The sequence below is a fragment of the Lepidochelys olivacea genome (assembly GCF_965140295.1).
Source record: "Lepidochelys olivacea isolate rLepOli2 genome assembly, chromosome: 7".
Lineage (NCBI taxonomy): Eukaryota > Metazoa > Chordata > Testudines > Cheloniidae > Lepidochelys > Lepidochelys olivacea.
Window position 1 is genome coordinate 37,542,521 of NC_140417.1, and position 26,810 is coordinate 37,569,330.

General features: G+C 41.8%; 1 protein-coding gene across 1 annotated transcript; it reads right to left on the reverse strand.

Annotated features, from left to right (window-relative positions):
- Positions 1-2,936: 2,936 nt before the first annotated feature.
- ISY1 (ISY1 splicing factor homolog) lies at positions 2,937-24,882 on the reverse strand. The gene is made up of 11 exons (XM_084633724.1): positions 24,719-24,882; positions 23,871-23,893; positions 22,194-22,245; positions 19,802-19,867; positions 19,221-19,263; positions 17,992-18,104; positions 15,263-15,380; positions 12,651-12,773; positions 8,300-8,409; positions 6,187-6,273; positions 2,937-3,845 (listed from the first exon to the last, which is right to left on the reverse strand). Exons 1-11 carry the CDS (start codon positions 24,719-24,721, stop codon positions 3,738-3,740), a joined length of 846 nt encoding a protein of 281 aa, XP_084489850.1. The 5' UTR covers positions 24,722-24,882; the 3' UTR covers positions 2,937-3,737.
- Positions 24,883-26,810: the final 1,928 nt, after the last annotated feature.

Genomic DNA, 26,810 nt, shown 5'->3' on the forward strand with positions numbered 1-26,810 from the left:
GCGGGCATCAACAATTTTCTTCAACTGGGTTGCCAGAAAAAAAGTTTGGAAACCACTGCCCTAGACCAGGGGAGAGCAATCAGAGCGCCCAGTTCTGGAACACTTTTGTCAACAGTTCCATTTGCTTCAGTGGAACTACTCACACGAATAAGGATTGTGGGATAGGCTCAGAACTACTGTGAATGATCAGAAATACACCTGGGGAGGTAGGTGAATTTGCTGAAGGTTTTGAATCCTAAGTGTAGGAGTATGAAGGCTACAGGATTGCAGGATCTTTCCAGATACAATCTGGAATAATTGTAACAGTAAAATTATTTTGGCAAATCCTTCTGGTCACTCTTCTCTCTTCCCAAGATACTAGGATTTGGAGACTGGGACTGACAAGGCTACAGTAAGCTGCCTGCTGATTTACTAAACTCCAAGCCCCATTAATGGCTTCTTACCACTGGGGAGAAGAAGCTGGCTCTTCTAGGACCCTTCTCATGTTTCCTTGGCTCGGGTTCAGGTACTTTAGTTGAGCCAATGTTGCTGGTTCATAAATATGGGTCCTACAGGACCTCTCTACTCAGCATGCCCTCTTAAAGGGCCTATTTCTAAGCAGTATCCCGAGACTGATTCTTGCTAGCTAAGGAGGCTCCAGGCCAGGAGCCCTGGGGAAACATTATTGGCATCTGTCTTGTGTAGGAAAGGAGACTTGCTCACAAAGCAGTCAGCAGCTCTTATCTGCAAACCTAAAGAAAAAGGTAAAGAGCAAAAGCTGACAGCATCATACCTTTCTTAGTTATCTGCTCAAGCATATTTAAACATTAATGTAGGCCAGAAAGTAACTGAATAGCAATTGACATTTTTATGACCCACTCCCCAGGAGTCAAACAGCTACTGGGGGAGGGTCACAACCACCCTGCCCTTCCCATATTGCTAAGTGGAAGATGGATCCCAGCATGGAAGGGGTTGATAACCACTGCTTAAGAGCTGCATGTAGCTATATCCTTCATATGGCATAAGGATCAAACAATGTGCAATGGTTGCACAAACCTACTTAGGAGGTTCATTCCTCCAGAAGGTCTGCAGCTTTTCAAAGACTCCTAAATTGTGTCTTAGCACACCATCTCATGGCTATCCTCAGTGGGATGTTAATACTAGATTTTTTGCATAAGCCTACTGAAATTGAACTCTTAAGAGAAAAAACTGGCAAAGGCCTGAAAGTACTGTGACTGTCTTTAAATGAAGTGAAAGGGCCATGGTATTATAACACAAGTACTTATGGTGCTCATGTCTCCCATTCATTAACCCTCTTCTACAAACAATTACCATGACTTTCCCATCAATGTTCTTTACAGAGAAAAGAGGGGGAATTAAATTAAATAAGCTTGCTAAACAAACTGGTTGAGTCAAATCTTGGTCATGAGCCTACAGTCAGTCAAATTAACCCAATTAGGCAAGACATTAATGCAACAGTCAGCCTAAAATTATGTTCTATAATTACATACTATATCTGTTTTTCCACATTAAAACTAAATAAGCTTTCAGTTGCTAAGTGGAAACAACCCTTTTCGGCAGCTGGTATTCTTCTCATGACCCATTTTCAAATTTCTTCTGAAAAACCATCTTTTCCAGCTACCTCTTATTTGCTCTCATTTTACCTTAGCATACTGTAATTCCATGTGTATGGGGATAAAAATCATTGCATACAGCAATTTTCATAAAGTAGTTGAGTCATGTTGCTAAAACACACGGAAGCCCGTTACATAAACCACGTTATGGTGTAACAAACACTACTCTGAAAATATCTGAAGTCCTTATAGGCTTTGCTGACCCTACTCAATGCAGTTTTACCCCAGAGCATAGCATAGGGCATCGCACTGGGTCTTGGTGGTAGGTTTTTGTGGAAGTGGATAAAATGTTTTTTAAAAACTTCAAGTGTTCATGTTGCCTTTACTGTCACTTAGCACAAGATGGTGTTGAAAAGCTGCAGCCCCTGTTTGAAGAGCTCCATTTTCAGAGGATCCAGAGGACAGCATTGAGCAATTGCTCAGCTGCTCTAAGGGCTCTCTCAAGCAGTAGGTTTCTGGCAATCATCCCGTTCAACACATGAGATGCTACCAGAGAAGTTAGTGAAGTGGTACAGGCTGAGGGGCTTTCAATATGCAGGTCACACCCATCTTTACGTTTGTTTCAATGGACCTGTATGGTAACAGCTAATGGCCCTTACCACAGTGGCTGACCAAAATCAGAGCTCAGATTAGGGTAAAATGGCAAAAACTCAGCCCCAAAACAACTGATCTTATGCTGGCTAGCTAGGAAAAAGACTCAGTAAATTGTGGTAGTATTATCAACTCCTTTGATTGAGGGAGATGTGTATTTGTTACTCAGGTTTCCAATTTAGGTGTTGTCAGAGTCTCTGCTTCTACTCAGATTCTCTACTCTTCTTGTAGGTCTAGAAATAGCAGTAGTGGCCTTGAGTGCTTTTATTTTTTTTAAATATCTGTACTAGGCAAGATACAGACCTCATCACAGTAATCCATACCTTTGCCACCTTCAGACTGGATTACTGCAATGCAATACACAGGGGCTACATTTTAAGACTGCCTGGGAACTTTAGCTAGCACAGAATCTGCCTGTTTGTTGAATGCTACATTTCTCACAGACTATGCTCTGTGAACAGGAGTGACTTCCAGTTAGTCTCCATTCATGCCTGTACACTATAAGATGTTCAGGTTTCATAAGTTATTAAAACTACATAGCTTCGGTACCTCAGAGATTGCCTCATCATGTGCTACAGCACCCAAGAGCAGCTGGTGATGTGAGAGTTAACAGCCCTCTGGCTAAGGGATCTTATGACTTCCCTTCTCTAGTTATAGTAAGGAGAAAACACATTATTTTGAGTCAGATGGAAAACAATATAGAAAAAAATTAGTTTGTATAAAATGCTTTACTAAAAAGATCTGAGTAACTTATTACAAAGGTGAAAAAGTAATTACAATAATTGCTGAAATATCCAGCACTCTAGTAATCCATCCAGAAACAGTTATGAATCATAGCAGGAAAAGAAGTTTAGACTACAAGAAAACTGCACCACTTGGGCAGATAATTGAGAGGTTACTTCTTCAGAGTTTGAGTTATTTTTCCGAAATTTATGAAATAATCATGGAAACGGTCTTCAAACTCCATCTCAGACTAACAGGTTATAGGCTATCCTAATAGTTTAGAATTAGCAGACCTGCACCTAGAGGTCACCATAGGACGGCAGAATTAACAGTCAGAATGTGGAGGAATGAAAAGTATTTGCCAGCCATGTCACTCCTAGGGCATCTCCTCTGGCTTCAGAAGGAAACTCTTTGGTTTGCTTTTCCATTCAAGAGTGGTCGCTATGGAAGTGACCACTAGAGAAAAGGGAAAACAGGGAAGTAGGGGAAATAAATGGAAGCTAGAAAAAAAAAATAGTACTGAAAACATGAAGGAGGCCAACTTATTTTTGTTGGTCATTTTTTGAGACTGAGGGACAACAAATACATTCCTTAGGGTGGAGACAGATGAGAGGACAAACCTATATGGAGTAGACTACCTAAAACACTGGAATTTTTTAGGAAAATATGCAGGAGGATCATCTTTTATTCTTAGCATTAGCAAAGACTAACAGTTGCTGATGAGTCTATATTTAGGGGATCAAAGTAACTGCTGTCAGGATGGATTGTAAAAAAATTTAAAAAAAAATCATGCTACTAAGTGGTGAGACACTACAACCCTAGGAGTCTTTTAGCGTCTTCACTTTGTGCCATGAGAGTTTCACTGGCGTACTTCTGGAGGAGCTCCATCTTCTTTCTACGGACAAGAGCTTCCTCAATCTGCAAATACAAAACATAAAATCATTCAACCTTCAGTTCAATCACTAAAACCCAGAGATTCTAGATCAGGCAGAAAAGAAAGCAGCCTGTGAAGGCTGGAAGAAGTTGACCTTTTATCAGAAAGCGGTACTGCACAGGACAGAAGCAGCAATAGTATTCATATTGCTCCCAACGTTCAGCTAAAAAATAATGCCGGTCAGCAAAGCCTATCACTGAAATGGAAGTAACTGATGACTTTACAGCTTTGCTACTGCACATTAGTATTTAAAAAGCTTCTGTGGACTGACTTATCTTCCATTATATTGAATATGACAATCTGCTCATAACTCTGATTGGATAAAATAATTCAAGTGAGTCATTTTCCCATTACAGGGCTTTGCAATGAGATTTGGATGCACAAACATGACAGCTCTAAAAGTAGGCCAAATCCATACCACAATAGGTTAATTTGTACTGTTTACTTTTCATTTCAAAGTTTATTGCTGTTTTTTAAATAAAAGAAACTGCCTGCATATGTTGCAGTCTTAATAAAATCACCACTAGGTTTCTGACAATTACAGGATTAAACATCTTCACTTGAACTCTATATCTATGCTCAAACACATACAACAGTTTTTTAAAGAGATAGCCCTTAGCCACAAAGTCTGGATCTGAACTTCCAAACACATGAGAAAGTTCAGATCCTGGGTTTTGGTCTAAACCAAGCTCTAGTATTTCAAAAGTTTTGTGCAGAAATTCCAATTGCATGTAAAAAATATGGATTTTTCATTTAAAAGGTTGCCAAGGAGAAAATGATCAACAAGTTCTACATTTGTCCTAAGGATATAAATCAGCAGATGCAATTCCACTTGTACAATCAGTGTTGTCATTTATTTTTCCCCATCTCTCTAATTGTTCCCTCTGAAAGTCAAATATCACCACAAGGAGTACAAAATAAGAAGTGGAATTGCACCTACACTGATTTATATCTTTAGGATAAGGCCTTATTATTGATCATACCTTTTTCAGGAACCTTTACATCAGAAGAGGTACAAAGCTTAGTTAATGTAAAACTGGCATTTCTATACAAACATCACAAGATAATTAAAATACACTCCTCATTCCTTTTGAAATCCACATAATTCTTATTCACAAGTACACTGCAAAATCAATGTTATTCCTATTAAAAACTATTACATATTTGTCTGAATGAGACTGTACCTAGTACATGACATTTAAAAAGTTCATTCATTCAGAGAATGAACACCATTATAAATTATATCCACACTGATTTTGATTAAAAATAACTTCCTCTTCAGCTCTAGCTCTAGGCTGCAATAGGCAAACATTAAAATAAGAAATGGATGATTTAGTCATTAGAAACAGATTATTATATTCCAATGAGTAACACTTGCATATAAAAGGGTCTGGTCCATTAACACTTGCATATATTTACCCAAGAGACAACTTTTTTGCTTTACAACTGGAATCCCCCTATAATTCCCCTTGCCTACATCATTGAACAGTAGTTCAGCATCAGATACCCTGTTCTGACTGTTCCTCACAGGGCTGTGCTCACTAAATCAACAGTACTGCTATTCAGACTGCAGCATTTCTCTCTCCTATAATTTTGCCATCTCATTTTAGCATAGATTAACACTGTGCTTATCAACCATTTCATATGGATATATTACTGTTGTCCTCTCTTTCCTCTGAGGCTCTGGTGCCAAGCATTAGGGGGTATCTAGTGCTAGGTAAACATAAACTAGGTGAGAAGTGTCAAGAGTTGTTTCAGGTAAATTGATAAATTAAGCTAAGTATGTACCCTAAAACAATTTCAAAAGTGAACAGAAAAAGAGTGACTGATTTCAGGCTCATCTAACCAGGGCCATTTTTAAGAATGATCACTTGATTCCCTAAACAAACAAAGCAATCAAAAATAGAGGCATTAAAAGTTAACAAGAAAAAAAGCCAGATGCTAAAACTCCAAACTCAAAAACTTAGGAAGTTATTGGTAGCAAACCAGGATTATCTTTCGAGTAACCCATCATAAAGTATATTCTTATTTGCACACTACTTTACAAAATGTTTGAGACTCTCAGAGGAAAACATTCAAAACTACAAACATTATGTCCGATAATGCTCCTGGAAGGTAAACATCCCCATTTCAAAAGATGGGTAAATGGAGGTGAAAAGCTTTAATGATTTCCATAATGAGCCAATATTCAGGAAGAGAACCCAGGAGTTCTGCCCCTTAACCAGTAGGGAACTCCTTCTATAGGATGCGTGCCATTAATTAGGTCCTGCATTGTAACAACCTGCGAATGTCCATTTGTGCCTTTGTCTCCCAGTTATTTCTTACCTCTTGTTGTGATGGCACTGGAACATGGGCAATAAATTTCTGCTGGCCTTCTTCGCCTTCTTTTTCTTTGCTGCTTTCCTCATCAGACTACAAAATGAAAGAAGTTTAAACAAGCTTATTTTGCAGTTTCCATCAACAGGTTACTACAGCTAAACCTCACTGATCTGCAGTAGTAGAGGCAATCCCAAGGCAAATTATTGAAACTTGAGAACCACAAAGCGCTAAGGGCATGACCACTGTAGGAGACACTGCACTCCACGTAGCAATAGGGAAGTATCACACCACCTTTACCCTGCTATTTAAAGTCCTAAAACAGAGTTGCTTACTTTCCTATGTACCAGGTGCCACCCCTTGTGCTGCTGATGTATGGAGCCATGTTCTTACTTTTCCCACATTTCTCCACATGGATGTGGAGCCATGTTCTTACTTTTCCCACATTTCTCAGCTGGGGCAGTGCAGAGAAACTAGTTAACTCAGGCAGGGGATTGGGGCCTTTACAGAGACAGCCATGCCATTTTTCCGTTGAGTGGTTGCTCAAGAGCTGTCACCTCACTCCGCACCGCTGGGCTCAATGTAGCCATGGGAGTTAACACAGATATAGACAGAGCAAGGTGGTGGGGGAACAGCAAGGCAAACTTTGTCAGCTAGACTAGTTCCTATGACAGGCCCAGCAGAGCTGCATGCAAGCGATCAGAACATGCTTCTGCAATGCTGCTGACCTCCCAGGAATAGGAGACAGAAGTAGCCCTATCTCAAGGTCTCAGTGAGTGTGGGATAGGGTTAGGAGTGACATGCACTCCCCCCACTGCCTTGCAGGAAGCGTGATGTCACAGCAGTACCCCTGCTCATTAACACCTGCAGAACCTTGCTAATCTGTGTTTCACAGAAGAGAAAAGCTGGAGGATAGTTTTGTAGTACATCAAAGTGTGAATAAGTGAAGTTCTACTGTACACAAAACAACTTAAGTTCAACTACAGACACTAAATATTCTACATATTGTATGTACACTGTCGTATCTGTACTGATAAGTAAAAACCTTTTGAGAGATTCAGAATCTCAAATGCCATCTATGCCATCCCCCACAAATAAAAACTCAAAATTAGTCTTCTTACTTGGTTTTCATTCCAATCACAGGAAAAAGCCTTCCCAACCTGCTGACTTTGGTCACACTCTAAGCATGCATTAGAATCAAAAGCCCCATTCTAGTGTTAATTTGTATCAACCAAAAACTCACGCATAGGGCCCTACCAAATTCACAGCCATGAAAAACGCACCACAGACTGTGAAATCTGGTCTTGTGTGTGCTTTTACCCTGTACTATACAGATTTCACAGGGGAGACCAGCATTTCTCAAATTGGGGGTCTTGACCCAAAAGGGAGCTGCAGGGGGATCATAAGGTTATTTTAGGCAGGTTGCGGTATTGCCACCCTTATTTCTGCACTGCCTTCAGAGCTGGGCATCCGGAGAGTGGCAGCTGTTGGCCAGGTGCCCAGCTCTGAAGGCAGCGCCCCGCCAGCAGCAGTGCAGAAGTAAGAGTGGCAATACCATACCATGCCACCCTTATTTCTGCACTGCCTTCAGAACTAGGTGGCTGAAGAGTGGCAGCTGCTGACTGAGGGCCCAGCTTTGCAGGAAACAGAGCAGAAGTAAGGGTGGCAATACCATACCATGCCACCCTTACTTCTGCGCTGCTGCTGGCAGTGGCTCTCCAGCTGCCCAGCCCTGAAGGCTGTGCCACCGCCGGTAGCAGCGCAAAAGTAAGGGGAGCAGTACCACAACCCGCCTACAATAACCGTGTGACACCCCTCCACCCCCAGCTCCTTTTGGGTCAGAACCTCTACAATTACAACACACTGAAATTTCAGATTGAAATAGCTGAAATCATGAAAATTATGATTTTAAAAGTCTTATGACAGTGAAATTGACCGAAATGGACCATGAATTTGGTAGGGCCCGACTCATGCAAACAGTACAGAGGGTAGCAAAATTCTCCTCAGAACAAAGCAGCCATTCTGGTTCCAAGTAATTAATGCTGAAGACATCCAAAGGATACTCATGCTATCCAGCCTATTAATTGCTATCAAGACTTCAGTCTCTTATTCACTGTGGTACCTCATCATCAACGGCATATATGTTTATTTCCTCCTCTTCCTCCTCCTTGTCACCTCCTGCAAGTCGTGCCTCTCTCTCTACTTTCCATTTTTCCACTGCTTCTGCTATGACTGGGTAGAAAAACAAAGTGGAGATACTACATAACTAGGTTTAAAAGCAATGTCAGACAAAAAGTCAGTTCTAGAGCTGATGCTAATTCTTCTGAGTTCTTGTATACAGACTTTTATCATGCACTTGTAACAATGCTCCTGGTTAGATCCACAGGGATTGAACCTGGGACCTCCATCTAAAAACCATGAGCTTCTACTGATTGAGCAAAAGGACTAGGTCCATTAGTTCAAAGGCAGAGGAAGACCCAAAACAAGGAAAGGTAGTTATCTACCAAAGGGAGACAAAGTCACACTTAGTGTGAACTGCACTGTAACCAGGCTGAACCTTGAACGTGACCAAGTTGTTAGACTGGTTACAGAACATGGTTAATGGCCCAGACTCCACACTATAATTGTGTTGGAACCAGATCCAGGGAACACTGTTCTAAATGGATTCAATACCACAGCTATATTTGTAGTGCAAGCAGGCACACGAAAACAGGCTGCTTGATGGCAGTTAACGTACCATAAGGCTGTCAAATACAAAATTTCTCGAGTAATTACTACATGGTTAAACCACGTTCTGCTCGACTCATTTTTATTTTCTCCATTTTATAATCCATGCCAAATGAAATGTACTTCTATTTAAGGTAACTGGACTTGGTTGTAGGGACCTTATGTTGTGGATAACTACTGTTGGGCTACTATACCTGGGGTACTGCAAATGCTAATACACCCTTAACCATAACAGTAGCTGGGCTACTTCAAGTTATAAGTAGTGTGAACGTTGCTCCACTCCTCTTTTCTTCATGCCTTTACCTGATTTTGCAGCCTTCACGTTAGGGTCCACATCTATCTCAAATGAGCCTGCAAATATCCTGCAAGGACTACCAACGTATGCAATGACAGCCCATCTCAACCATTCAAGGTTAGTCAGTCTCCTAGCAAAGAAGACAGCAATGTCTCTAAAAAGCCCACAGAGATTTGCTAATAGCTTTCTTATCATGCAGTTAGAGTTACAATACCCAGAAAGCAGCAATTTTTCATCTTTGACAGCAACTAGGGAATTACTAGCCCTTCTTTACTCATGTAAAGAAACAAAACTACAGGAGAAAAAAAACTGACCAGTGTCATATAGCTGTGCTGCTACGTGATAGCATAAGTGATGAAAAAGAAAGCTACTGCTAATTAGGAAAGTTCAAGTAGTGTTTAACCTTTTAATTCTATATCTCACATGAGCAGACCATAAAAGAGCCTGGATGATGTCTCACATAACTGGTGACCTTTATTTTTCTATTAAAAACATCTTAAAGATGTCATGTGCTACTACTTTGGGGCAGTCCTTCATATACTGGGAGGAAAAAAAAAAATATCTGAAGCACCCATCCCAACAATTCTAGGAGCTTACACAAGCTTTTGAAACACACACACACACACGTTAAAAATCCAAAATATTATTTTCCCGAACTCCAATGAATTGCCCACCAAAATAACAACCTTCTTCATGAGACCTCATAACCCTGAACCCCCACCCAATCAAAAGAAGCTAGAGAAAACATATACTCATTACAGCATGCTCCAGAGGCCAACAAATTCCACCTTACACGAACCAATTAAATTCCCTGCTTCCCCGCATTCAAACCAAGGGGCTTGAGCATCTCCATTTATTACAGATGGCACAGTGTCATTTGGGGAGAAAGTTTCTTAAGCAGTCACGTGAATCCAGTATACTACCCCTTCTGTCTGTAACCAAATGATGCCAAGATAAAACACTAGACGTTTTTAATGTTTGCACCAGCCCCTATATATGCTCAGATCTTATTTTCACTCTAATGCTTCACTCCTTTCTGCGTATTTGAGCTCCCAGCCCTTCCCTGTTCCCACCTTTTGCTACCTTCCACCCACTTTAGGCTCCATCCCACAACACTCCAACTGTTGCTACTCTCATATCCCTGCTACTCTCATATCCATTCCTTCCACTGTGCTTTCCCACTATTCTTTCCACAAAGGATCCAATCCCATTCCTGCCAAATGCTTCTATCCCACAGCCAATGGCAGCCCAGTCCCACACTATTACTGCTGCCTTTACCAACCCTCCTTGTGCGCCAAGCACCCTCCTACTCTCACCAGTCCAACCATTGCTAGATCATCACCCACTCCCTTAGATCGGCTTGATCTATTCTTACCTACTTCTGTCCCTGCACATTCCATCCAGGAGGAAGCCAAATTATGCTCCAACCCTAGGTATGCAGCAAGACCCCGATTTGAGGCACTACCATTAGATCCTGTAGTAACTAGGAAGCTAGGCAGCACCCTGCAGTCTTTAGAGGCTCTCTTTTAACATGTTTCAGAGTAGCAGCCGTATTAGTCTATATTCGCAAAAAGAAAAGGAGTACTTGTGGCACCTTGGAGACTAACAAATTTATTTGAGCATAAGCTTTCGTGACAAAAGCTTATGCTCAAATAAATTTGTTAGTCTCTAAGGTGCCACAAGTACTCCTTTTCTTTTAACATGGTTTCCTATATACCTCTCCCTACTGCACAGCTTTCAGCATTCCTGTGCTACTGAAATTGCAGGTAGTGAAAGGGGACCTGGCTTTGCAGCTCAATTCAAGTGCTGTGTATTGTGCAACACATGGGGCCTGCTCAAACATGTTACAACTGAATGTTTGCTCCTTCTAGCTGCAGCAGAACAGATGCAAGTTGATGACTACACAGCCTGGATTAGCATTTATGGTCAGATCAGGTCACAGAGTAGCTATCCGAAAAGAACAGCTCTGCAGGAAAAACAAGCCTGCAGTTAGAAATGAGGGGGGGAAGCCATGAAAGAAAAGGCTGTTATAAGGGACTTGAAAAAAGGTTGAGTGCATAACCTGTGGCTCTGACATCATTTGACTCAGCTGAAGTATATAATACAGGTTTGTCTCTATGTATTCAAAAGAGACTGAAGTAAACCAGAAAGGGACGAAGTCAATGGAATAATATCAAGTCTACAACGACACAGATATTCATTTCAAGAAGGTATAACCTGGGACTTTTACTGGCTATGCAGATGAGCTAACTCAAGTCAACCTAATGTTTTCTCCATAAATATTGAGGTCATAGTGGGAAGAAAAACCAGGTGAAAGGCAGTATTTCATAACTATTTATAGAGCTTCCCCCTGTAATCAATTACAGCAGCTCAGCTATTTCCTCTGTGGCTCATCTAATTTGCTTTAGGCTCATTCCTTCCATAATATAAGAATTACAATGATTAGTTTCCCCTGTATCCTTGTGATTACAGACATAACAGTTTAGCATATGCTTAGGCTAACTGGAGTCAGGTGGTCAATCACACACATGGTTTCTACTCCTTTATGCAGCAAGCCATTTAGGATCAATAAATAACTTAACCAGTCTTACCAATGCACATTTCTAAATGCTAAGTTTAGGTTACATTCCAATGGACTTTTTTTTGTAAGATGTTCTACTGAATTCATGTATGCCCCACCATAGTAATACTAGCAATCAGGGCTAGTATAGCCCTTTTCCAGTGGACCTTAAAGTTCTACACAAAAGCAGGGAAACTGGTATCTTCATTTTACAGACAGGGAACACGGGTACAGAGAGGCTAACGTGCCCAAAGCCTGTGTTAGTGGCAGTACCTGGTATAGTATCTAGATATCCAGGCTCTCCAGCACCCACTGACTCCAGTGGAAAGGTGTAAGCCAGCTGGCTTCCAAAAAAAATTAGTCCTTGCAGCTGTATACTTTTGTTTGGAAGCAGATGGAGGAATGAGAGAAATTGCATCCCCTCTTTAAATGAAAATATGCTAGTTTTCCTGAGTTGGATTTTTATATAACTTACTCAAAGGTTGCTGAATAAAGTTTTACACTGAAATTTCAGCAAGAGACAGCCAGAAAGTGTGACAGGAAGATGCCTACCCTTTTATTTTAAATGGAAGCACAGTAGTTAAATGGGACAACAAAAATATTCCTATCAAAGAGCTTTCAGTACACTAAGTTAAACTATCAAAGGTAGGAGTACTGCTTATTCACTGTAGGTAGAACTACGTACAATGAAGATCTACAAACCACCGAAGAAAAGGCAGTGAAGCACCATTTTAAAAAGTAAAGGCAAAAAACAAAAAAAAAACCCACCAACCCTTCTGCGCTAAGTAACATGCAACTTGGAGATGGTTACATGTAACAAGCTCGGGACACCAGAAACAGCCTTAAATGAAGCTGCACCCAGTTTATATAGGACTTTTTGATTTCACATACCTTTCTTTTCATGTTCCTGTTCCAATGGCTCCAAGACGCCATCATCTTCATCCCTGTAGCCATAATACTCCGCATCAATAGCCTTCATAAGCTCAGCTCGAGTCTTCCTTGGAGGAGGGAGAGCTGAAGGAACAAGAGACCATCACACTCTCAACGACCCGAAAAAAAAGTGATTCTACCAATCCATGAGGGCTGGTCCTGTCCTCATGGATCACATCAACCCTGTACCATTTGTCTAACGAGGCAGATCTGACCATCATCCTAACCCCTCACGTTCCCATCAGCTTCCACTTTCTGGCAATTTTCTTTTAATTGATGCCAGCTTCATGCTGCCAACCAGTGCTCCTAGAAAGTAGTTTCTTTGAGTTCTACAAACCCTACTTCAGCCGTGGATGACAATATCTAAAAGTGGATAGGGAAATCCCATATGGCCCTCTGTGGCTATGTCTACACTGCAATGAAACTGCAGCTGGCCCATGTCGGCTGACTCAGACGCACAGGCTCAGGCTGTGAGGCTATACAATTGCAGCGTACAGGCTCAGGCTGCGGCTGGAGAGCAGGCTCTGGGACCCTGCATGGGGGAGGATCCCAGAGCCTGTGTTCCAGCCCAAGCTCAAACTTCTACACTATAGCTCTGCAGCTTAAATGCTGCAAGCCCAAGTCAGCTGAGACAGGCCGGCTGCGGGTGTTTTATTGCAGTGTAGACATACCCCGGGGGATTCTGGAGCAAGGCTTCCTGAGGAAAAAGTGTAAAATGGTTCCATTTGGGCTTTTAGGCCCAAGTGCCTCTTGACCAAATTATGCAATATTTATGCAGAAGATTGGCTAGGACCAACCAAAGGGTCAATAGGTCCACTAGACACACATTACAGAGATATCCATTGATCACCTGCCTCTTAAAAAAAAAAAAATGACTGAGATAGAAGATTAGATAGGCCATTAATCAGAAACTATATGTAGACTGCTATACTGTTACTGATCAATGGCTTACCTAGTTCACAAGCTAGATTAAATCCAACTCATACAAATAAAGAAAAAATTTTCCATAGGATATTTACCTTTTCCTTTTACTACAAAGTTAGTTCACATTCTTAAGCATTATAGTGAATACAAGAAGCACCTTTTCATGAGATTTAGTCAATATGAAATCTGGAGTGGAGAGCTGAACACAGGTAGAGTCATTTTAACAGGACAGCATCAAATAATTTTAACCAAAGGTTAGTTTTATGAGCTTACAGGCATGCCATCCTGCCTTAGAAAAGTGTGTGGTCTCTACTTCATACTAGATACAGGAGTTGGAGCATGACTGTAAAATAAGGAAGGGAAGAGAAGACAATTTCCCCTTTTGCAAAAAGAAAAGGAGTACTTGTGGCACCTTAGAGACTAACCAATTTATTTGAGCATAAGCTTTCGTGAGCTACAGCTCACTTCATCGGATGCAGTGAGCTGTAGCTCACGAAAGCTTATGCTCAAGCTCACTGCATCCGATGAAGTGAGCTGTAGCTCACGAAAGCTTATGCTCAAATAAATTGGTTAGTCTCTAAGGTGCCACAAGTACTCCTTTTCTTTTTGCGAATACAGACTAACACAGCTGTTACTCTGAAATTTCCCCTTTTATCATCCTGCCCTTGTTTGGAACAGTCACTGAATGAATATAAAATATTTGAGCTTCGGGAGTGCAGAAAAACAATTTTATCTAATTCCAATCAAGTTAATCATGGCTGTGAAAGAATAGGTATGTAAATAAATGGGTTTCTTCTCAGTCAAGGAAAGAGCTTTTAATGGAGGACTTAAGTTATACTATGGTAAATGTCTGACTAGACCAGAGGTGGGCAAACTACGGCTCGCTGGCCACATCCAGCCCACAGGACCGTCCTGCCCGGCCCTTGAGCTCCTGGCCCAGGATGCTAGCCCCCAGCCCCTCCCCCCCCCACAACCATGCTGCCATGCAGGCAGCGCAGCTTGCACCCGCCCACCCCCCAGGCTTTCCAGTAAGCCTGTCCTGCTGCTCTGAGCGGCATGGAAAGGGGGGGAGGGGGAGGCAGGAGGATGGGGCAGAGGTTCGGGTGGAGGGAGGGCGGTCAGGAGACAGAGCAGGGGGGGTTGGATAGGGGGTGGGGTTCTGCGTGGGCGGTCAGGGGTGGAGGGGGAGTTGGATGGGTCCGGGGTTCTGAGGGGGGCAGTCAGGGGACTGGGGGGGTGGTCAGGGGACAAGGAGTAGGGCGGGTTGGAGGGGTCAGGAGTTCTGAGGGGGGCAGTCAGGGGGTGGGAAGTGGGAGAGGGTAGGGGCCAGGCTGTTTGCAGAGGCTCAGACTTCCCTACCCAGCCCTCCATACCGTTTTGCAACCCCAATCTGGCCCTTGGACCAAAAAGTTTGCCCACCCCTGGACTAGACTGATCACTAGCCTAATATGTATGCCCACCTCCTTTTCCCTAGGATTCACCCTACATTCCAGATGACACATTTTGTATGACAGAGATGCTAGAGATCACTGATGTTATCCTGGCTGAAAAAGCCACAATTCTGAAGTGGGGGAAACTTCGCATCTGTGATAGTCACCCATCAATACAGAAACAACAAATAATTCTGAAAAGCAGCTAAAGTTACTTACGTTCCTTTTCAAAGAGCTCTCTGACACCCGGTAAATCTTTAGCAGCTCCAAAATATTTGTAACCCCTGTTTCCTGGAACTTCCTTGCCTTCATGATCTAGCATTTTAGGACCAACTCTCTTTAAAAATAAAGTACATAAAAATCATTGCTCCTGTCCATGGTCATTTTTCTTTCCCCATGTTAATTAGCATTACCCATTCTCTGGCTTACTAGGCTAAAAAACTGTTCTCTAGGTATGTTAGATGATTCAGGAGTAGCAGCCCACTCAGACAATCTTTTTATTTTTCAAAAGAGAAAATGTCCTCTCTTTTATTGAGTGCCAAGCAGTTAGAAGGACTGCGCAAAACATGGAGTACTCTGACCCACGACAGACCCACCTTGTCATCTCACATGCTGGATTTTACAGTAGAGGGACAAGAGGGGATTAAAATGCCATACACAGAAGTTTACGATCCGACTCCCTATGTGATCCTTACCAGTCCAACTTTTAACAGAAGGGCCTGATAAATCAGCACAAATTATTAGGACTTTCAAGTGATTAAAAAAATTAATCGCAATTAACTGCACTGTTAAACAATAATAGAATATTATTTATGTTAATATTTTTGGATGTTTTCTATATTTCCAAATATACTGATTTCAATTACAACACAATACAAAGTGTACAGTGCTCCCTTTATATTTATTTTTGATTTTTTTTTATTTTTGATTTTTTTTTTTTACAGTGCACAAACATTTGCACTGTAAAAAAAACTAATAGTATTTTTAATTAACCTAATGCAAGTACTGTAATACAATCTCTTTATCATGAAAGTTGAACTTACAAACATAGAATTATGTACAAAAAAATAATTGCATTCAAAAACAAATCAAGGTAAAACTTTAGAGCCTACAAGTCCACTCAGTCCTATTTCTTGTTCAGCCACTTGCTCAGACAAACAAGTTTCTTTACATTTGCAGGAGATAATGCTGCTCGCTTCTTGTTTACAATGTCACCTGAAAGTGAGAACAGGTGTTCGCATGGCACTGTTGTAGCCAGCATTGCCAGATATTTAGCGACAGATGCACTAAAGTTTCGTTTGTCCCTTCATACTTCAACACCATTCCAGAGGATATGCATCCATGCTGATGGCGGTTCTGCTCGATAATGATCCAAAGCACTGCAGACTGACGCATGTTCGTTTTCATCATTTCAGTCAGATGCCACCTGCAGAAGGTTGATTTTTGTTTTTGGTGGGTCAGGTTCTGTAGTTTCTGCATTAGTTTTTGTCTTTTAAGACTTTTGGAAGCATGTTCCACACCTTGACCCTCTCAGATTTTGGAAGGCACTTAAACCTTGGTTTGAGTGCTGTAGCTATCTTTAGAAATCTCACATTGGTACCTTCTTTGTGTTTTGTCAAATCTGCTGTGAAAGTGTTCTTAAAACAAGTAATGTGTGCTGGATCATCATCAGAGACTGCTATAACATGAAATATGTGGTAGAATACGGGTAAAACAGAGCAAGAAACATACAATTCTCACCCAAGGAGTTCAGTCACTAATTTAATTAACACATTTTTTTAAAACGAGCATCAGCAGCATAGAAGCATGTCCTCTGGAAGGTGGCCGAAGCATGAATGGGCATACGAATATTTAGCAAATCTGGCACATAAATACCTTGCAATGCCAGCTACAAAAGTGCCATGTGAATGCCTGTTCTCACTTTCTGGTGACATTGTAAATAAGAAATGGGCAGCATTATCTCCTGTAAATGTAAACAAATTTGTATCTCTTAGCGATTGGCTGAACCAGAAGTAGGACTGAGTGGGCCCTGTAGGCTGTAAAGTTTTACATGGTTTTGTTTTTTAGTTCAGTTATGTAACAAAAAAACCCTACATTTGTAAGTTGCACTTTCACAATAAAGAGAATGCACTACAGTACTTGTATGAGGTGAATTGAAAAATACTATTTCTTTTTTTTTTTTTACAGTGTAAATATTTGTAATCAAAAATATAAAGTGAGCACTGTTCACTTTGTATTCTGTGTTGTAACTGAAATCAATACATTTAAAAAGGTAGAAAAACATCCAAAATATTTAATAAATTTCAACTGGTATTCTATTGTTAAACAGAACTAAACTGTGATTAATTTTTTTAATAGCATGAGTTAACTGCGATTAATTGACAGCCCTACAAATTACATTTTGATCTTTCATCATGAGATGTTTTGTGTCAGAGACCTGTATGTCAAAAGTCAAGTATTTAATTATTTCATGATCAGTCAGAGGATTTACTCTCTGCTGATCACCTTTACACACTGACTGACATGTAATATAGGACAGTGGAGCCACAGAAAGTGGCAGATAGAGTTTGTGTATCTCTTCGGATTCTGAACAAAAAATACTAATAGCCTAATCTTAACAAGACCCTAAGGCTGAAAGAAAGCCATCAAATAGTCATTTTCAGAACCTGGAGAGGGAGAGAAAGATAGGACATCACTATTTGATCTAACATGCCATTCAGCGTGTTTAGAGGTTGAACAAGATGTGTTAATCATTGAAATACCAGCCACTAGGAAAAAAATAACCAAACGTGTTTAATACATCTCTGTTGTATACACTATGAAATGCTGGACATCCAATATTCAGTAGATTAAAGTTTCTAGTCTTGGGTTGATGGCCTTTCACTTTGCTAGCCATTCACAGTTAACTGCAGAGATGTTGTTTACCAACACAGTTGTTTTATACTTACTGCATAATCAGGACCTCCCAGCTCCTTTATCCGGACCTCCCAGTGCCCCTTCTCTCTTAGAAGTTTGTTAATTTCATCATTCAAGTCTCGAATTCTGAATTCACCTAAACCAGCTTCAAGATAAAACAAATGAAGAAGTTCTTACAGGCACTGTATACTAACCACTTCGGAAAGACTCATTTCTCTCTGTTCCCCTATGGGGAATACTCTCCAAACTCTTGTTGGAGGCCCAGCACTTTTCTTGCTTTAACCAGAGTTCTTGCCTCATAACAAGCAGTTTGAGGGCTCGAAAGACATAACTTGAGCACACTGCCCCTCCTTGGGGAGAAGGAGTTGGACTAGGTACTGACCCTCCTATAGGAAACTCATTTTTATCCACTCTGCCAGGAAGCAATATCTTAAATGGGGATGAAAAGTGACGGCTCACTGGTCCATGACCAGTACTTAGAGTACATTATTCCTAAAAGCACTGGCCTATCCATTTTTAGTCCTGGCATGTCATGAAATGTATAATGCCTGGGTGTCATTTAACTTAATTTTCTTCAGTATTTGTAGTTGAATACTGACACTTAAACGTCAATCATTTCACAAAACTAAATTCATGAAACCTTAAGACAAGCTTCAACAGCACAGTTAGGTGGATAAAATATTAGACTTTTCTCCCCTATTTAATTGGACTATTGTAGCTCCTCATAAAAGCAGACACAAGAACTGTTCATAACAGCATTTGACATAGCCTCTCAGGTTTCTTAGTGCAGATAATCTCCGTGGCAATAAAGATTTTTAATTTGTGAATTTTTAAAAAAGTAAATATTTACCAACAAATACTGAAAAAAGTGTAAGAGTTAAGCAAACCAACACAACACTTTAAAAATGAGGTCTAGCCATAGATAGCCTTAAAAGCATCCACTAAAAGCAGGCCAGAATTGATGCGAAGGAAGGAGGTAAGATGGCAAATAGAATGATGCAGTTTTAACATCAAACCCATTATTGCTAGAAACAATTGCTATGCTCCACTGAAGAGGTGGAGTTCCTTCTAGCCCCAGTGTCAGATATCGAGCATTAAAATAGTCACCAGGACCACTGTCCAGCAGTGCTATTTTGAGACTGATCCACAACTTAAAAACAGCAGCCAATATGATTTTATAGCCAGGTAAATTAAAGCAGAGAGTTAACTGACATTGGTACCAAAGTTTCACACAAATCAACTGCAATTAAAAGATGCTCACCATTTTGAATCTGTGCCACTTTCTTGGAAATTTCTCCAATAATCTATTTAAATAAAAACAATTACGAAGAAATTAGTTTTTCTTGATGAATCAGAAGTCAAGGTAGTTTCAACTGTTAAACCATTCTACATGCTTAAGAGAACTTATATTTGAAATATCAATAAGATGTTAATAAAAGTTTAATTTGGGCACAAACACTATTTATAATGACTATCTAAAGAACTATCCATACTAGGAAATGCATCATCCATGACTCCTTTTTGTACAGACATTTGCACCTTTGTGCTAACAATAACCTGCAGTCTATCCTTTAACTTTCTGGTTATTATGGTTAAAATATGACACGCTCTATTTTAGCTCAGGACTCAGTCAATCCCTAATTTAACTGTTTACACATGAGTAAGGAGAACAATTCTAGCAGCAAAAAAATTAGATTTAGTTCAGTGTTCAGTACAATTATCTCATTAATTTTGACTGTATAAATATTTTGCTAAAATTATGCATATTTTGATTATTTATCAGTCCATCCTCTACAGAATTAGAAAAGCCTGACGTTCACTGCCTAGATATGCGATGCATACCTGACGTCTCCATTTCTCAGCTTTCGGCAACTCATTACATTCTGATGCAAGAAAAGGTCTTCGCTCCTGTTTGGGAGAAAGACATGTACATTGTAAAGCTTCAAACCACCTAATATTGAAGCTTCACATGTTTCCAAAACAACTGATATTTCATGCTCTGAGTGTAACATGGCCTAGTTGTTCCTGGATTAGTCCCAGGCAAATCAGCCACTCGTGCCTCCTTACTTGAGTTTCCTGTGTTCCCATCCCATCTTTAAAGATTTAATATAACAGCCCTGATTAAATAAATTCCATTTAACCACTGAACACAGCCACCAATTCAAGCCCAGCATGTACAAGTAGAGCCTGTCGTCTTTCCATTCAAATCCTTTTCCCTCCATTCTCCAAACCCTATTCTCTCCATTCTTCATCACCAGCAATGCTCTAGTCAGTGTGACTCAAGCGTAGCATCACTTTTGACTCCTCTGCCCACACCTAGTCCATTCCATTGCTTCTCTACGTCTATAAAGTTTATCCCTTCCTTTCTATTGCTGTTGCTAATATTCCAGTCCATGTCCTAGTTTTCTGCATTAACAACGACAGCTTCCAACTCCATGGCCTCTTACCCTTCCAGTTCATTCAAAAAACTGCTACAAAAATCATTTTCCTTTCCTGCCACTAGCCACTTCACTACCTTTGTTTGCATCCTTCCATTAACATCTGTTATTCCATACATACATTCATAGTATTCCTCACCTTCAAGTCTCCCTACTTACATATTTGCCCCTACAGCTCCTCTTACTCCCACTTCTTACACTCCTTCCAGGCCTTACTTTCACATAATTTATGTCTCCCCTTATGTTTGGAACAGACTCCCAATTAGTGTGTGTCCCCCAACCCCCAAAACACATCATCCCTTCCTCTAGGAAACTCCTGAAAAGCCACCTGTTCAAAGTTTATCTGCAATAGCCATGGTTTCCTACTGCATTACTCTATATCAGGGGTTCTCAAACTTCATTGCACCACAACCCTCTTCTGACAACAAAAATTACTACAGGACCCAGGGGTGGGGGCCATAGTCAAAGCACTACTACCCTAGGCCAGAGAGCCAAAGCCGAAGCTCAAGTGGTTCAGCCCCAGGCCGGGGACCTGTAACCTTAGCCCCAACACCCAGGGCTGATGCCCTCAGGCTTGGGCTTTGGCCCTGGGCCCCAGCAAGTCTAAGACAGCCCTGACGACCCCATTAAAATGGGGTCGCGACTCACAGTTTGAGAACCACTGCTCTATCTTGTCCTCCTCGGAGTTTATAAATGTATCAGTACTCGGGGAAAAGATGCAAAATTGTAACTCAGAACAAAGCCCTTTAGTAGGTTGTGTGTTTCCTTCTGAAAAAACACTTACTCCAAACAAGAAACTTGTCCTCATTTTGAGAAATAAACATTGATCCAAATCCTTCCATTGACCTGATCTTGCAATTCACCTGAAGAGAGTGGACTCCTGCACCCACACAGAGCTCCAGTGGAGTCAATGCATGGCTTCACCTGGGGAGTCAGTTAAGAATCAGGGCCTAAGATAATGGGTCCTTTTTTAGTTTCAGAATCCAACCTTTTGACCAGTGTTTTACGCAAAGCCACTGACCAACAATTTTTCAAGTCATGTGCCAATCTAACTTGATTTGAGGGTTAAAAGTTTCTCCTACCATGCATGGTTAAATTTAAGCATAGATGTGATAGAAGACACCACATGGCTGAATAATGGCACAGCATGCTGTGTCATGTGCAAGCCCGGAGTTTGGATTAGCCCTTGAAGTGGAATGCTTAGGGGTCGCTACTTTGGTAGTACAATACTAGGGAAGTGAAAAGATTATAAAAGGGCTTTTCTAGCTCTCCTGAGCTAACTGGGAAAGAAGCCAAACAAAGCCCATGATCAAAACCAATGTCAATGAATGTACACTCAGTTAGCAGAAGGAAATCTCTATCACTACATTTTTAGAATTGCCTTCTGAATGACCTTGCTGGTATCTCTGTTATTCTTCCAATATCAAGGTATATTGCTTCTACTGTGAAATGCCAACTTGGCTTTGGCCATATGGACTATCTACAGTATTAGAAGTTGATTTAAGCATGGTCCACTGTATGCCTCTCCAGAACAGTTTTTCAGACCTTCCGCAGCAATAACTGTTACTTGTGGGTTTTGTTGCCATACTGCTTTCCAGAGCTTCTCCTAATTTAAGCCCCTTTCCTGGTGACCACCTTAGCCCTTGTGCAGCAATTACATGGGTCACATTCCTTCTGCTCGCAGTTGTTGAAGCAGCACTGCATGTCGCTTTGCATTATGTGCTGATAGGTGAGGACTAATTTCTTGGTTATTCATTTAAAAACCAACATAGAAGACCTATTTTTCTCCAGCCTACCTTAACTTTTCCTTCCTCAAGCTGAGCTTGGCGAAATCTCGCCAAGGCTGTCCTGAAAGGAAGAAAGGAAATTAGTTTACTTTTAAAACCTCTTCATTCTAACAGCAGTGATTTTCTAAACCAAGGTTTTCAAAGGACTTAACTGGTTAAGTTCTGCATGGATACACCTATATTATATATAGGCTTTCAAAAAATAAAATGATAACTACTGTTTCCATTAAGAACATTCCAACATTGAAGAAGCCACCAGTCACCAGTGCAGTCACCCAGCCATGAATTTTGTGTTAGTATTAGAAGTACCAACAGCCTGCTGGGGAGGCAGAGGGAGACTACTACATCAAGCTTGTTCATTTTAAAGAAACATTTCAATAATATTTCTCAACAGCTCAGGAAGAGTCTCCGTACGTTCTGTGGCTGATTAATATACATAGCTTGTTTGTTTTTAAAAATAGGTATGTCTAAAAATTTCTTTAAGTATCTCTCCCACCACTACTACCAAGGGATTCTGCAAAAACCCATCCCTCCACTGTCCCCCATAACCAAAGTTATAGCACCCCTGACTCTAGCCAAGATGACTGCAGGTTACTTCAGATTGGTTCTCCTCTAGTGAGCTAAAGAGGACACAGTTGCTTGAGACAGAAGAAACAGCTCCTAAGGGTATGGGCATAAACATGATAATGCTGCAGTCCTCCCATCGTGGCAGCGAAGGACTGAACTAAGCCTTGGTTGCATGGCAGTGTAACTTCAGGCTACTCCTATGTTAGTTTCCTGTAAATTAAAAACCCAAGAACAAAACACTTTCCTCGCTTTGCAATGAGCTAAGTAACTCTCACAGGACAAAGTACTTTGTGCAACACTAACAGGCCATGCAAAGAATAAAGGGTGCTGCTCATCAAACTGACATACCACATTGATTCATAATATATTAGCATCTAAATTAGCACACATCTCCAATGGGGGGTTGCAATTCTGTAATCAATTCACATTTACAATGCTGAAGACAATTTGACAGAAAAAGAGGCACAAGTGCCATGATAATGCAAGCAGATACTTCAAACCATTCACCTCCTGAATGTTCACCTCTGCCCAGCCAAAAAGACAACACAGCTGTTCCAGTAAGGACCACTAAAAGTGCTACCACACCTGCATCTGACATCTAACTTTAGTAACACTTCTAGAACCCAGAGGCTAAACAGTAACACTGGTTTATGATTTTTCATCTTGTAATGTCCATAACTGCCATAAAAAACAGCTGATTAAGTAGGGGGGAAGTATTACAAAAGTCCTGATACTTTGAGTATCATCACAAATTATACTTTACAGGTATGTTTAACATGGAATATTACTGTGTATTAACCAAGGTTCCTTGAATTTAAGTCAGTGTGGATGAAATACCAATGCCTTTCAAGCATGGAGCAGATCATCAGTCCTGTTCATACATCAAAATACACATATGAAAGATGCATTTGCATATCTATATACACACACACACACTACTACTCTGAAATAAAAACAAGTACTTCATTTAGACGGTAAGACATGCGGACAGAACTTAATAGCTAAAGAACGCATCTAAGTGTTCAGTTACCAAGGTGATGAGCAACATATACCAATAGGCAGTGCACTGTGACAGACACTTTGAATGACAAACATAACCAAGTTCACAGCTGTACTTACATAGCCTTTTCTGCATTTCGAGCCTAAAAAAAAAAAGACAGAGAAACAGATTAACAGGTTAACTAATACTTAAAAGTTCAGCCTCAGTCTAGCACAAAAATGACTAGCACTAGTAAATGCTTGCAAATAATAAAAATAAGAACGAAGTGCCCACCTTTGTTCAAAATCTCCCCAGTCCCCCATCCCAGGCCTTAAATCTTATGTATACTATTTTTGCACCTAGGATGGACCAAGACCTCACTGTGCACTGTACAAACTCAGAAAACACAGTCCCTCTCCAAAAGATGTTATAATCTAAATACAACACCAGAGAACAGATGGCCAGACTGGCAAAGGAGCACAGGGAAATAATGTGACGCTGCTTCAAGGAGAGGGTGAACAAACTGGATTTCCCAGGGAGGCCCACGCATGTGTCCTGGGAGCTGTTGGCAAAGGGCACACAATGAACACAGTGGGACCCCGAGAAAATGCACAGAGCCTGTATGAACTCCACGCTGCCGGGGAAGAACGTTTGTACAGCGCCTAGCACAAGGGTCTGGGGCCCAGGGTCCAAGGCTCCACCACAACACAAATCACAGCAGCAGCCCCCTTGCGAGCCGGAGCTAGTCACTGTGCGAACGCCATGGCCCCAGACGCAGCTGAGAGGAACGTGGGCGCGCGGGTCCCGGCACAACACAGCCGGGGAAGCGGGGCGGAGCCGCCTCTAGAGAAGGCCCAGGCTGGCCGGTGGAGGGGGTCGCGGGGAGCCGGGCGGGGGCGGCCTGTATGCAGAGGGGGCGTGGGGATCCCAAGGGTGCGGGGAAGAGGTCCCAGCAGGGCGCGCGGCGCGGACGCAGCCCGTCACTCACCATGATCCCCGCTGCCTCACGGGCCCCGCAAGTGGCACCTTCTTCTCCGGCCGCCTCCCACGCGCGGACAACAGGAAGCGCCGCCTCGGCGGAGCAGGGCGGAGGTCAGCGGTCAACGTCAGCCGCCAATGCCCCGGAAGAAGATTGAGGAGGCGGCAGAAGCAGGAAGTTGGCTACGGAACGTAAGGTGAGCCAAACCGGAAACGGAACTTCCCCTCCAGCCTAGTCCCAGCCGCTCGCTGGACCGTGACGCAGCGACACTTCCGGCTTTGCACCCCGTGCTCGTACTTTGGCGCTTGCCTGAGCTGTCTTCGCGCAAGAGCAGTGTGTGGTTCTCTGTGGAGCATGCGCAGTGAAGCGCTCACCTCCCTTGCGACCTGCTTGAAGGCGCAGGCAATCTGCTGAGTGGGGTGGGCTCTATGGTGTGTTGAGGCTTTTCCCACGCAGGCAAAGGGTTAGACGGCGTCAGTCTGCAGCGCAGCCACCTGCTACCTTTCCCCAGCACTAAGGCCCAGGTCCTCAGAGGGATTTAGGTGCCTAATGCGGCTCTGGATCTAAATCCTGCCCTAGGCACAGGCAATTAAAAATATTATTTGTAAACCTTCTCTCCCCTGCACATTAACTTTGTTATCCAACCTTCTCAATAGTAGAGGAGTGCAAAACCCTTCGCACCAGTACAGTTCCTCAAAATCTAATGAGTACTTGCGGCACCTTAGAGCCATATGGTTCCCAGGTGGGTCATCAGCAGTGCTGGAAGCTTTAGATCCACAGCGCAGACCTCTCTGCCACTTGGGCTAAGTAATGATACCAGCCATAAAAGGGGAGATGAGGCACATTTTGACAGTGGGTGTAGCTCACGAAAGCTGATGCTCAAATAAATTTGTTAGTCTCTAAGGTGCCACAATTTTCTTTTTGCAGATACAGACTAACATGGCTGCTACTCTGAAACCTGTCATAATCTAATAAATACTTCAAGAGTTCTATTTTTTAAAATGACTATGAAACTAGTATTGTGGGTTTCTGCGTTCATTGACTGTCGGATTCCATAGCACATTTCCTTTATTTGCATGTAAACAGACCTTCGTTAATTGCCAGCCCCATGAACTCTGGTGGTCAAATAGGGTTCTATTCATCTTGCACATCTTCTCCCGTAATACTTGTCTGTAGGCCAAATTATGCCCTCATCTATAAAACCTCTATTATTATTATGCACCCACGTTAATTTACTATTACAGTAGTGCCCAGAGGCCCCAACCAAGATTGGTGTCCCACTGTATATTGGAGATTATGCCCAGTGACACCGCTGCAAATCTATTTAAAAGTAATGTCAGTGTGAGAATGATGGATGGAAATAATCTGGTTTGACGGTCAGAGCTTAGAGTGAGTTTGCAGGGACGGCAGTAAAAAAAACCCCCAAGATATCTTAATTCTTGCAAACCGAGCAAATGTAAATTAGTAAGAAATTAATATGGAGCCATAAGAACGGCCCTATTGGATCAGAACAATTGTCCATCTATCCTGGTATCCTGTCTTCTGACAGTGGCCAATACCAAATGCCTCTGAGGGAATGAACAGTACACGTCAAGTGATCCATCCCCTGTGATCCGCTCCCAGCACCTGGCAATCAGAGGCCTAGGAACACCCAGTGTGGGGGTTGCATCCCTGACCATCTTAGCTAATAGCCATTGATGGAACTATCCCCCATGAACTTATCTAATTCTTTTTTTAACAAAGTTATACTGACTATTATTAGCATACTTCAGTAGTGTCCAACCTGTGGTGCTCAAGGATGACAATATTAAGAAAATGCATTGTGCAGGAGGTCAGACTAGATGATCGTAATGGTCCCTTCTGACCTTAGTTTCTATGAATCTATGAAAATGTGCATTTGATATGAATGAAAATACATTTCCTGATCTGCCCCTGCAGTTTTTTAATGAACGTGTTTGAGAGTTAGCCCCATGGTCACCAGGAGGAAATAGGAATCTCACCTGCCATTGAGCCCCCAAAAGCAAAACAGGAGTTTGCCCAGAGGAGCACTTAGCAGAGGTTGGCTCCTTTCCCTTTCCCACATTGGTGCCATAGGGCACCC